This window comes from Cicer arietinum, chromosome 8, assembly GCF_000331145.2.
Source record: "Cicer arietinum cultivar CDC Frontier isolate Library 1 chromosome 8, Cicar.CDCFrontier_v2.0, whole genome shotgun sequence".
NCBI classification, from domain to species: domain Eukaryota; kingdom Viridiplantae; phylum Streptophyta; class Magnoliopsida; order Fabales; family Fabaceae; genus Cicer; species Cicer arietinum.
Window position 1 is genome coordinate 27,828,705 of NC_021167.2, and position 14,031 is coordinate 27,842,735.

Here is a 14,031-nt window from a genome sequence, read left to right on the forward strand (position 1 = left end):
AAGTAAAATAAATAATGGAAGTATCAAATTAATGCAAGATGGTTGTGTTAGATATTTAGATCCTCTTTCCCCAACGACCTTCTTTAATTTTTCAACTGCTTCTTTTGCTTTCTAAGCAATTATTAATTTATTATTAACCATGAAAGAAATGTAACTCTCACTTTCATTGTGGTCCAAAATATAAAGTTGTCAATTAATTTCAATGGATTCCTTAAGGTTCATATTTAGTTAATTTGAAATTTCCAAACATAGGTTGCAAAAATTAGATTCTTTCCTTAATTGTGAATTGTGATTTTTACAAATAAGGCATGTTGTGGTTAGAGGGCAATAATTTATCACATAATAAATGCAATAGGAATTAATTAATTAATTTTGTGGCCTTTGATTTATATAGGAGGTTACTAGTATAAATCAGGTAGGGACTGTAATCCCTACATATTCATGTATGAAAGCTTGGCTTGAGATATTAATTGAAATTTGTTTAATTTTTGTTGAATATTAATTCACTAATAAATGAGCAACCGTTTGAATGTAGCAAACTAGAGTAGTTGGAATTTGAAAGTGTAACCAAAGTGCTAAACTTGCAATTTCAATTGTAATATTTAAACACTTTTTTTTAATAAATTAAAAATCTTAGTTCAGAATCATTTGAGAAATACTTAGACATCTCAACTATTTTCATATGATGAGTTATCTCTCTTTATTATTTGTAATTTTTTATCAAATATATTAATAATGATAAGCAAAATAAAATTTAGAAAATTTAGTTAATATCAAATGGAACAATAGAATGTGAAATGCCTAAAGGCCTCATTAAAAATCTATTATTGGAAAATTCAATGGGATGAAATCAAAGGACGTGAAAAAAGAGTGCAATAATTGACAACAACTAAGTTATGAACATAATGAAAATTAGGAAGCTCTAGTTTATTATGGAATAAGTTTTTTTTTTTTTTAATAAGAAGACATCTTGTCAAAAAAAATTTACACGAAGACATAAAATTCCACTAAATAAAATTAGTTTTAAAAATCTTACATTTGCTAATTTATCTCCACATACGTTACCCTTTCGATAAATAAGAGTGATTCTAAAACAACGACATTTGATAAATTGAACGCAATTATTTCATTTATTCATATGATGTCATGAAGAAAAAAAAAGGAATCTTTCAAAGTTTGAATAGTGATGTTAGAATCACACTCCAACCATATATTAGTTCAACCCCTTTTATTGTTCACTCAATAGCCAACCAATCAAATCAACATGAAGAGTAGTCGAGATTCTTAAGTTAACTACATATTCACCTTGAAAAGAACCATGATAATCTCTAAAAAGTATCCCATAAGCATAACTATTAAGGGAACTCCTATAAACACCATCAATATTGCATTTTATCCAAAACAATAGACGAGGTTTTCATATCACTTCTTTAATCAACGTAGAATTTGATGCATGACAAACAATGTTGAATTCTTTGAAGATCCTAAAATTACACATATAAGATCTCATGCATCCCTTAAAGTTAGTACCTAACAAGTAGGCGCTTACTTTGATATTATGAATTGATTGTTGCAAATTCATGTGATTATCTTCAAAACTAATCATGTTTTTGGAAAATCAAATGCTCTGTAATATTTCAATGATAAACGGAAGCACAACATTTTTAGTTTGCGGTCTCCAATCCAAGCTACAAGTGTCAAGAATTGTTATGAGAGAAGTGTGATTCATCTTGTAGTCAAGAATTGCTTCAAGGCAAGTCCAAAGATTTCTAAAAAAAGACCACTCCAAGAAAAAGTATTGAGCAATTTCCAAACTATACTCACATAGGTTACAACAAAAGACCCATGAAAGACCTCTTTTAACTAAATTATCATCTTTTGCAATGACATATATATAATTTTTTCATGTCGTACATGTAAGCGGCTAGACCAGTACGAGTATTGACTTTTTAAGGCCGAATCAAAAAACCCTATCAAAATTCGAGTTAGAAATTTAGAGACCAAATCCTATAATTTATCGATCTTTTTGGAGCGATTGATATAATTAGTGTATTTTGACAACTCTACATATACTCTATCTATGTCATAATAATTGAACTATTTGCAAAAAAAAAAAATTTAAAGATAAATGACCATTTCAAATTTTAATACACTTTTTCTTCTAATTATACCATTAAGTAATACTACTTAGATCATCGTATCTAATACAAATCTTCTACTATATATTTATGACATTAAAAATGCACAAACACCTTCTATATCAAATGATGAAATAATTCAATTATAATATAACAGAAAAAAGATTAATATTACTATTTTATTTTTCATATCAATAAAGAATGGTTGTTTAAAGGAAAAAATTGACATAGATATTTTGGGTGTACACTTGATGAGAGAAAAGCCACGGCATCGGTTTATGTGTTACTGTCACACCACGTGCACCATCCCCTTTTCCAATAAACTCTTCTATAATGTAAAGAAAAATATGAAGATATATAATAATAAAATGAACCAAATTACATATGTGGTCCCTTAACTTAATTTCAGGTAATGTTTTAGTTCTTTATCTTTTTTTTTTTTCGTTCGATTTAGTCCTTTATTCCTAACAATATCAAATAAAGTATGAAAATATAAGTTTATTTAAAGATTTGCGTTACGAATTTGATGAAATTTATATTATATTGAAGAATATAATTAATTTTATGAATTTTGATTGAATTTTTTTTTGAATTTTTGTATAAAGAAGGATAATATTGTTGAAATTTTAAAACATAAAATATCAAATTGTCACTTAAAATTAAAATAAATGACCAAGTCAGAAAAAAAAAAAGATAAAGAACTAAAACGTTACCTAAAATTAAATTAAGGGATCACGGATGTGATTTAGCCTAATAAAATGATATATTTAAGAGAATTAATATAATCTAAAATATAGTATTTAAATTTGAGTTGTAATCCTGCAAATTTTAATTTTTTTAACAATAATAAGGTGAAGTTATAATTTCCATGTTGTTAGAGATATAGATATCTTTAATGGAATTTTGTTATCAAACATTGTATTTTATCGTTTCATTTTTCTCTACTTTGTTGTTGTTCTTATACTACCTTTATTATATTATTCTTATCAACCGTTGTGAATTTAATATAATAATTAATACAAATTGAAAATAGTGACATGTGAATGATGCATTTATTATTAGTTACATAATACAATTTTAAAAAATAATTAATATTATATTCAAAATTGAAAAGATAATTTATTTGATGAGAATTTAATTTTACAAATAATATTTGATTCATTAGATGATGAAGGAAGTAAAATAGCACAATTTATTTATAAACCATACAAATAATGAATATTTGTTACTAGCCCATTAGAGTATTTATTAATATGACCCTTCATTAAAATTTGAAATTTCAAAATCAAATACTTCATCTTTACCAATATTAATTATATATACCAACTACTTCTTCTTTTGTTCAAAATAAACTAAATTGTTTTCTTTAAATCTACTTTCATTTTGTTCCTATATTGTCGTTGATCATATGAACTTTACCACTATATTTGGTTGGTTTAATAAAACTTTGAATGATGTTAGCTTTATATCAACTATGTCTATTCTAAACATAATTTTAAATATCAAATTTTTTGGATGTCCAACACAATGATTTCACATAAAAACTAGTGTAGAAGAAAGTGTAGTATCGAGTAATAATGAATCGTGTTAGAATTTTGTTCTAAAGTGTCAACGCTCAACATTACTTCTTAGTAAAAAAAAAAACATTGCTTTTTCTTTTTCTTTACACCATATACATGTGATTTGATATGTGCATTGTTCAAAACATTGCTAGCTAGACATTTTAGGGCCCATTCCCTTTTCTGTTTTTCTTACTATTTATTGATTCTAAACATGAAAAATACTTATATGACACAATAGTTGGGCACAAACTTTTAGACAGACACAAATAAAAAAATTCCATTCCAAAAAAAATAAATGAACAAAATATAAAAAGATGATATAACTAAATTAATTCTTCTCTCTTCTCAATTTTTGCACCTATCCAAAATGTTGAAGTAAATGATGGAGAATATTTTGGGTCAAAATGATGATGGAGAATATTAAATTGTGGAAATCTTGAATCAAGTTGGTTAACTCTATTGGACCCAACATATGGAGAAACTTGTAAAGGATTGGGCCTATTAGACGGTAACTTGATAAATAAATAAAAGGTTTTCTTGAATAGATCCAAAATAATTAGGAGTAATTTTTGTATTAAAAAAATTAAATTTTTTATATTAAATAAACTAATTTTAAATTACTTGCTAGTTTAGATTCACTTTTTTCAGTGATGCAATTTAGCAAGTAATAACTATAAATTCATGAAATAAATCTGCTAAGTGTTTTTATCTATTTAACACTAAAATTAATAGACATTTTTTATTGTGGAGAATAAAGTTTGGGTGTCTAGGAAAAATGGTGGTTATAGAAGCACCATTTCTTTTAACTTTTTGTGATCTATAATAAATTATATTAGAATAAATAAATGTTATTGAAATGTAGTGATATAAAGCTATTAGTGAGATTATTTTTTTAATTTTTTATTGAGATGTTTGGTTAGAGAGATTGAATGTTTATTAAACATTGTCAATAAAAAATTATAAAATAAATTATATGTAGAGGTAAGACTCATTTGACCATTCAAATAAAAGACCTCTATAGTAGATATCATAATTTGTTGATTTACACCTACTTATTTTTTAGAAAAATAAATTAACACATTATAACTAACAAAAATTAACATATACATCTTAAGATGTAGCTTACAAATTTACACGTACTACAAAATGTGTGAGTGTAATTTAGCAAACACCTATAAATAATAAATAAGATTGTTCTTTCTTATAAAAATTGTATTTTTACAACTAGAAAATAGGTTCTAATTTTCACGGCGGTAATGTTACTTTGAAATTTGATATTCACAAAGCTTTTGATACCCTTGATTGGAAGTTTCTGCTTGATGTCTTAACTGCTTTTGGATTTAGCTATGTCTTTTGTAATTGGGTACATGCAATTCTCAAGGTTGTTATGTTTTTCATTATGTTTAATGGACATCTTACCAGATATTTTGCTTGTAAGTGTAGGGTGCGACAAGGAGATCTTTTGTCTCCACTTTTGTTCTACTTAGCCAAATATGTCATTAGTAGAGACATCACTTTTTTGGTCGATTTAGGAAACTTGAAGTCTATGACTGGTTCTTAGAATTTTACTATTCTTTCACATGTTCTTTGCTTAGATGATATTATAGTGTTTTGGAATGGAACAAAGAATAACCTAGAGACCCTCGTGCAATTGTTTCGTGTGTATGTCACTTGTTCTAGCCAACATCTGAACTTGAGTAAATGTAAATTATTTGTTAGACGTGTTATTAATATTGGTTCTTTTCTAGACTTCTCATCTAGATCGTTATCGATTACTTACTTGGATGTCCCCTTATTTTGAGGGAAGCTAAAGTTTTGTTATTTGAACCTATTGTTGGTCGTATTAAAATAAAACTTTATGCTTGGAAAGGTTCGATGTTATCAAATATGGGATACGTTCAACTAGTTGAATATGTTATATAAGATATATTGGTATACAACTTTCATGTTTAAACTTGACTTATTTCTCTTATAAAAAGTAAATTTTTTTGTTGAGGAATTTTATTTGGTTAGGAGATATTTCTAGATGGAAAATTGTTACAGTGATATGGAAAAAAGTATGCTCTCATTTGAAAGAAGGGGGTCTTGGTCTTCTATCGTTACACATTATTAATTATGTTGCCCTACTTAAGCTTTATTGAGATATGTTTTCTTCACATCAATATTGGACTCAATTTTTAAGTTTTGTTTTCTTCGTGCAAATATGCATGTTACATATTTCGCAAAGTCGTCTATTTGACATAGCATTTGTCAGTTTCTTCATTTGATTTTTGGCAACAATTGTTGGAGAACTGGTAATGGTAATACGATAAAATTTTGGTTTCATAATTGGTTATGTTAGACTCTTGTGGATATACTTGATTTATCTCATCGACTTGTCCACTCATTATAGTTTATTGATGCTGATTTTTGTCTGATCACTCTTGAGATATTCCATCTTGTTTTGTTCGTTCATTTTCTAAGATTGTTGTTGAGATGCAATCATATTATTACTCGGACAGTTGATTGGAAGGACCAAACTAGTTTGTAATCTCACAAATTCTAGAATCTTATCTTTTAAAAATAGTTACGAAACTCTTCATCTTACAGAATTGAAGTTTAATTGAATTAAAATTTTTGGAGTGCATAATTCTTCCTTTCAAGTCTTTTCTCGTTTTGCGCCTTTTTTTATAATAAGATATCTACATAAGATCATTTATGGAATCATTGGTGTGTGGTGGTGACGTGTTGCATGTGCTTTCAAGCTTATGAAACTGTTACACGCTTTTATTTGATGTAGCTAAATATCACTAGAAGGGGGTTGAATAGGGATTTTGCTGTTAAAAATAATTTTCAAGTGTTTTAAAAACTATCCTCTTGCAGAGGATGGCAAGCCCGAGGATGGGTTTTTTAAAATCTTCAGATTTGAACTGAGCTAAAGAGTGAAAGAGAAATATAAGATTGACACACACTGTTTTTATACTGGTTCACCCAAAGATGGCTACTTCCAGTCCTCACACTCCTGTGAGATTTCACTAATGTTCAAACAGATCAACCTCAAACAGAGGATGATTACAACTTGTGTATTCTTAAGCTTCACCAAGCTTACAATCAGATTTCAAATATTTCCAAGTGTATCTCACGTGGAAATTACAGTGTGATAAGAGAGTGATTGATTCTAAATACATTCTCAAAAGATTAACAAAGATCTAATGTAGGATTTGTAGAAAGTATGAAGATATAATGGATGTTGCTTCTTGAAAGCTTTAAGATCTTTGATCTTTTTAATGCAGTGTGTTGTATCTTTGATGAAGATAAGCTTGCTGCAATTTATAGAGGTCTTGTAATGTTCATTTCATATGCCAAACCTTTTATGACCGTTGGAAAATCCATTTGAGAAATGCCAAGGTTTTTCTTCATAATTACGAAAATGTCATTCAGCTCTTTGGATAGATGCATTCTATGTTTAAGTACGAGGTAGTTGATTTTCTGGGTACTTGGGGACACGTGTTGTCCTTTTCTATATCCTTTCTTTAATGTTTGAAGTTTATGTGAAGTCATTTTCGTTCTCATTTCTTCAATGCCTTGATAAAGCTTCACATGTGAGCTTTTTCTCTTTCCTTCATTTAATGCTTGAAAGAACATGTGATGTCCTTTTCATTCCTTTCTTCAAGACTTTGCAAAGGCTTCACATGTGAAGTCCTTTTCTCTTTTCTTGCCTTAAGACATGTGATCAATTTATTTTTGACTTGTTTGTTGTTGCCTTTTTGAAGATTGACTTTATAATCTTTTTTAAATCACACAAGAGTACATGTAGCCTTTGCCTATGACATGATGAGTTGCTTTCATAAAGTGTTGGGATGCTTTTCAAGATGTTGACTATAGGCACATGCTAATGTAATCCTTCATCGTACCTTTCTTTTGCCTTCTTACTCATTTTCTTCAAAAGCTTTTCTTTATCCATTCTTTAATAGTATTTTGCCTTTATTGAACGAATCAAACAATTCATTTTTTAATATTATTCTGTCTTTGTTGAATGAATTCAAATAATTCATTCTTTAATACTATTATGTCTTTGTTTAATGAATTCAAATCAGCGAGGATGCAGAACTGCAGTTTCACCAGCTCGTGAGGCCATCCTCGGCATTTTCCATACTTAGCATTTAACTCAGAATTTTCTTCTTTTGCCTTAATGAATGATAACCTGTTGTCTTATATGAATACACTCAAAAGCGCAGATTAGTCATTAACATCAATCATAATCTTTTAATTAATTTTGTTATCATTAAAACCAATTGAGAGAGATTTTGTCTCAACATTATTGAGTGTGTTTTACTACACAACAATGAAACTAGTTGTGCTACGTTTTGCGTATTAAAATTTATTTTTCTTCCATCTCTTCTATTCTTGATATCTGTAGTAAAAATTGGAGTTCTCAAGTGGAGGATATGGTCCTCTCTACTATCACTCACATAATTTGAATTATTTGATTTATCCGTAATTAATTAATATTTAAAAACAAATTAATAAATATCCAACACACTTTTCAATATTTTTCTTCAACACATCTCTCTTAAGTAGATTATCTAAATTATAATAATTTTTTTGACTTTTTTGTTTACTATGTATTTATACCACTCGAGGTATTTGAGATATGATCATACATTTGTGATCTTAAACGGATCATTTTTACTTTTTATTTTTTTATTGGATATTTTATTTAATTTTATAATATTTTAGAACAAATGACTTTTTTAGGATAAAAGTAGTGCCATATTTCTTTTGGTTAAATTAAGTAGTGGATTGTGTTATCATGAAGAATGGAGAAAGAAGCAGCAACTAATGGGGCGGTGTCGGTATGATTATATTATAGCCTTGTCGGAACATGAATTGAATGTCAAAATTAATTTGAAAAAATAAAAAAGTTAAGAACATTTCTTATAGTTTTTAATTTGATTGTGATTTCTTTAAATTCATAATTTTTTTAAAGTTTATTATAATAAATAAAATAATTTAATTTTTATTTAAATTGTCAGTAACTAATTTTTATACTTTCAATTAATTAATGTAAAATAAAATTTATAGTAACTGTTTATACAAATTTAACTCATAATAAAATGTGAATTTTAAGTTAATAATTATATAAAAAACACTTAAAGATATGAACAAGTTTTTTCCGATTACCCTTTTAATTAACAACTAGTGCCGCAGTAACACGTGTTTCTTTTGTGAAAATTCAAACAAGATTTTGTATCTTTAAATCTCATATTTTTGGTGATTTTATTCTTATTTCTTCTTTAATCAAAATTTTATCTGATTTAAATAATTTTTTTAATTACTTTAATTACTAATTTTTCCTCAAAATATATTAAAGTTATCGAAGTTATCCGCCATCAAAAGTAAAGTTCCATTGTCGTGAAAATTCTTTTATGTTGTTTGTTTTGTACTAAAAAGAGGGTCAAGAAACAAAAAAAATATATATAAAAAATGAAAAAGGGGGGCCAAGAAAACAAAAAATATAAAAAATTTAAAAGTGGGCCAAGGCCCATATCTGTGAAAATTTCTAACGAAAGCCACGTTGAGCTTGTTCTTTGCTTCATCTGATTTGTGATTTCTTTTTCTTTCAAATTGTGAATTTCATGTTAGACAAGTAACAAATATAACTATTTCATTTATGTTTCAACTAAATATACCGTGCAAAAATTAACAACAATAATTATAGTGAAAGCATGTAAAAAACTCATCAGAAAAACTACTTCATGTTTGTGAACAATATAAATTTTCAACTAAAATATCAAACAAAATACAAACAACAAAAATGAAACTAGCTTTCATATAATTTCTATATTTAAAATTTTGAAACACTTATTTATCCACTATATTAGAAATTGTGTATGTTTTTTGACCTTCATCATCAACAATCAAAATTTTTACTTTTTCGGACGTGACTATCGAAACCGTAACATATAATTATCTGTGTAAATATACGGTTTGTTTGTGGTAAATAAATTTCGACGCGTTTCAAAGATTGATCTTGACTTTTATTTATAGTCATTGCAAATGAAATGAGTATTATAAATCGCCTTCGTTGAAATTTAAAGAGAATTCTTTGATCATAAAGTATCAATGTCAATTTAGGTATATACAATTTATTTTTAATGTTACTATCAAATATAACATTTCTTTAAAGTACATATTTATCTATTTTTGTAACGATCAATCATGTACCAGTGTACAAACCTAAAGTTAAACCTAAAGTTTGATCAATATTTCTCAAGACATGGTCTATAAACCACCTTCTAACTTGTAGTATACTTGACATCTATCCTTTAATGAACTCTTATGACCTTGAGAAATTTAAGTGAGTAGGCTTTGTGCATGGCACCTAATTAATGCATGCACTTAAGGTTAATTGAAAGCATTGTTATCATGTGGAGATGTGCATCTATATTGTCTTGATATGCACAAATTGCTAACTCATTTAAAGTTTTAAATGTATTTATTGTGTATCACGTTTGTCCAACAATAATTGAGATACTATGTTTTAGTCATATGTACTAGAAAGTGACATTTCACACTTGGTCAGGTTCCTGCCACCACAATTATTTGGAATAAAACAAAATATAGTAGGAGGACCACTTATAGCCATTTGCTTTTGGGTTGGAAGATTGGTGTTCCATTTTAATTTTTAATTCTATTATTGTATATTGTACAAGTTTAGTAATTTAGCTTAATTTAATTACCTTCACTAGTGCTAGCATTGCACATAACTATGCTTCCTTTTGTACCTGCACTTATTAAATTGGTGAATTAACAATGATTTCCATAATGTAGCAGCCAATCATGAATTTGTGGAGCCAATTTGTGCTATTTCAAGTTATATTTCTTGATTCAGATGAAAAATTGATTAAACTTTTTAGGACTTGGTCATTAATTTAAAATTTTAATGATTATTTATAACTCTTTATAAACATAGACAAGTATTTCGGTAGACTAATACAACATATGGTTTAATGTAGATCAATCAATGTTTAAAAATATTCAAAATTTTAATGATGATCAATGACATTCCTCGAAAGTAGAATTGCATGGTTCTCTTCGTTCTTATTATTGAGAGAGTGACATAAGTGTCGGTTCAAGGGAACATATTTATTTTTCTTTGTTTTTATCAAACGATCACCAATCAAGTTAGTTTCTCAACCTTAAAAAATGAGGAGGATCATAAAGTTTTAATTTCATAAAATGTATGTCTTCATTAGAGTTTTGAACCATTTATAAGTATCGGTCTAGTGAACCAACCATTCATTGGATTCTCAACAAACTTACAAAAATAATAAAAATCTTGAATGTAAATGTGTATGTTAAGAATCTCATATTATATTATTGATAATTTTCACTCTACAAATCAGTTTTATGAAATTATATTAGACAAAACATAAATTCTACCGATTTGAGAATTCCTATATATAAGATATGTCAAAGATATAAACGCACTTTGAAATCTAGCTTATATTATTGCTACGAATACAAAACAACATCACTTTTCCCACACCTTGATTTTCTACTGATAAGAAAAAGACAAACTAATAAAACATAGAAATACAAATAAATAAGATAAGTTTTGATTCTTCTAAAGAAAATCATATTAATATTAATACATAAATCAAATCGTTAATATTCTAATAGATATATGAGCAATCAAATCAATATGATTTTTTTAAAGATATCCAATAAATAATGACAAACTAATAATACACAGAAATCTAAATAAATGCGAGACTCGAATTCTCTTAAATAAAATAAAAAATATTAACTATTAATGCATAAATTGTTATTTTATTATTACAAATATAAATTACACACAAAACATCACAACTTTTTAACACACCTTAATTTTTTAATAATAAGTAATGAAAAATTAATTATACACTTATAAAAACGAGTAAACACGAGATTTGACTTCTTTAAAAGTAATTAATATTAACTATTGATTCATAAATCAAATCGTTAATATTCTAACACAATATGAGCTATCAAATCCAGATAACAATATAAAAATTTAAAAGATATTATTACAACATATCTTTGTGATTATATAGTGATGACTACTTCAATTTTAAGCTCCAAGTGCATCTTCCATAGTCTTCAAAGCTTCTTGCATTCTTTGAGCCATCACATCCAAACCATAACTAATAAAATAATCAAGATACTCTAATTTCCAACCTTCAACAGGTTCAACTTCATATAACCACTCAATCTCACAACCTTCATCTTTTGACACAACCTTAAGAGTTGAAACATAGGAATGAAATCCAACATTTCCATCTACAATTGAATAGCTAAATACCCTTTGAATTGGATCAATTGAAAGAAGTTTTTGCTTAGTCCAATTCAAAGTTTGTTTGTCATGTTCATCTATTGGAGTCTTGAAACCTGCACAAAATCGAATACAACCTGGTTTACCTGATATTCCTTCAAGAGGAATGCATGTAGAGAGACTTGGAAACCATTTGTCTAGGCCAAAAAAATCCTCTAAAAGTGGCCATATTTGTTCTACTTTGCATCCTTGTAATTTTGTTTTGGCTTTGCCCTTCCACTTTTCTTTTGATTGTTGAATAGGATCCATTATTTTTAAGTTAGGAAGCTGAAATGCTACACAAGTTAACACAATTGAGGATTAATATTGATATGTATATGTTATGAAAGTAGTCTTATATATAATATATAGATACTAACTTATTTTATGTTTATATATAATAGATATGAATGTGATGCTATATATAATATTGTATGGCGTAGAAACTATGCAAGGTTTTAAAATGAACAATGATTAAAATGTGTTGCTATTTCTTTTAATAAGAAAGAACACTTTACACAAAGTAAAATTGTTTTCTCTATTATATATATATCCTTATTAAAAATTATAAAATATTAAATATCTACTAATAATATTAAAAAGACAAACATCTTAAATAAAAATATAAAAATAATTTAAATAATAAGTATACCTTAAAAATTATATATGTTTTTTATATATAGAATTAAAAGATTCTCCAAAAATTATCTTATATATAAGATGAAACCGAATATTAGTTATTGATGCATGCATATGGTTAGGTGGAACTAGATGTTACATACTTATCACTCAAATTTGATTCAGAAAGATATTATTGTACTTTTCACGTTAGGTCTTTAAATTTATTTTTTCTGATTCTTCTGTCATGTAAGTTACATTCATTTTAAACTATCGGTCTTTAAAATATATTTTCTCTAGAATGAAATATAAAAGCAAAAAGGTAATTGAAAAGTTGATCTATTTAAACTAAAAGATTAGTACGAAGGACATATTATTGCATCTTTTGGTAGAATTTAAAATGATCAAAAGATTTCAGTTGAACTAATTGTTATCTAAATTGAGATAAATGACTAACGATGCAAATAAAATATAACTTAAAGAATTAAATCAGAATAAAATAAATTTAAAAAATCTAAATGAAAACTATGTTAATCTTAAAACACTATAAATATATTTTTGTCTTCTTTTTACATTGTGGTTTGCTTCCTGCTTTCATTTTTTTTTTTGGTGAGATTTTTTTTGACAGGAAATAATTATTTATACGGTGACCTTGCAAACTCATTTTTCATGTTTTTGACAATTTCAGTTTTTTTGTGACGGTGAGTCAAAGATTTTTTGTTTATGGAAAAAAATAAACTTTCAAACTATTTTGGCTGGTTACACAGAAAATCAACTATTATAATTACGCTCTTATAATCAATCTTAATTTAAATTATCCGATAATAATCACTTTTACTCTAGTGCATTTAAATATAAATTAATTAATATCAACTCAGTTTTAATTAAAATTAATTATATCAAATTAATTTTTATCGCCGCAAAACAAAATACACGCTTAATAAATTATCTTGTGTCAAAATTAATGGATAAGATTCTAAGATAGTATGATGTCAACTTTCAAATGCATGAGTTATATTTAATATATTGTTCATGAATGACATTTATAAATCAATAAAAGTACTATTAGGACTGTTGTGTACGATTGGAGAAATGTACTATGCACCCCCACAGTTTTACCTGCCACCCCCCATAATTTGTTATTGATCAACCTACCCTTTTTTACCTTATATAAAATTTATCAGTAAATTTACTACACTCTTTTCTCACCCCCACTTTCGAAAGTTTTCCAAAAAAATTCTATTATTCGAAAGTTTCAAACTTTCGAAACAATCAGAGGTCAGATTTCAACAACACTTTCGAACCTTTTGTCAAAAATCCAAAGATTTGAAATGCAATTTTCCCAGAAATCACAAAACATTCGAAACTTTGGTTAAGT

The 14,031-nt window shown here is 26.9% G+C and overlaps 1 protein-coding gene across 1 annotated transcript; it reads right to left on the minus strand.

Moving 5' to 3' along the window:
- Positions 1-11,488: 11,488 nt before the first annotated feature.
- On the minus strand, positions 11,489-12,433 carry LOC101510017 (lachrymatory-factor synthase-like). The gene has a single exon (XM_004512974.4). It carries the CDS (start codon positions 12,303-12,305, stop codon positions 11,796-11,798), a length of 510 nt encoding a protein of 169 aa, XP_004513031.1. The 5' UTR covers positions 12,306-12,433; the 3' UTR covers positions 11,489-11,795.
- Positions 12,434-14,031: the final 1,598 nt, after the last annotated feature.

Bases quoted from the DNA above. Each gene is read 5' to 3' on its own strand.
- LOC101510017 (XM_004512974.4), bottom strand. From the start codon at position 12,305: ATGGATCCTATTCAACAATCAAAAGAAAAGTGGAAGGGCAAAGCCAAA.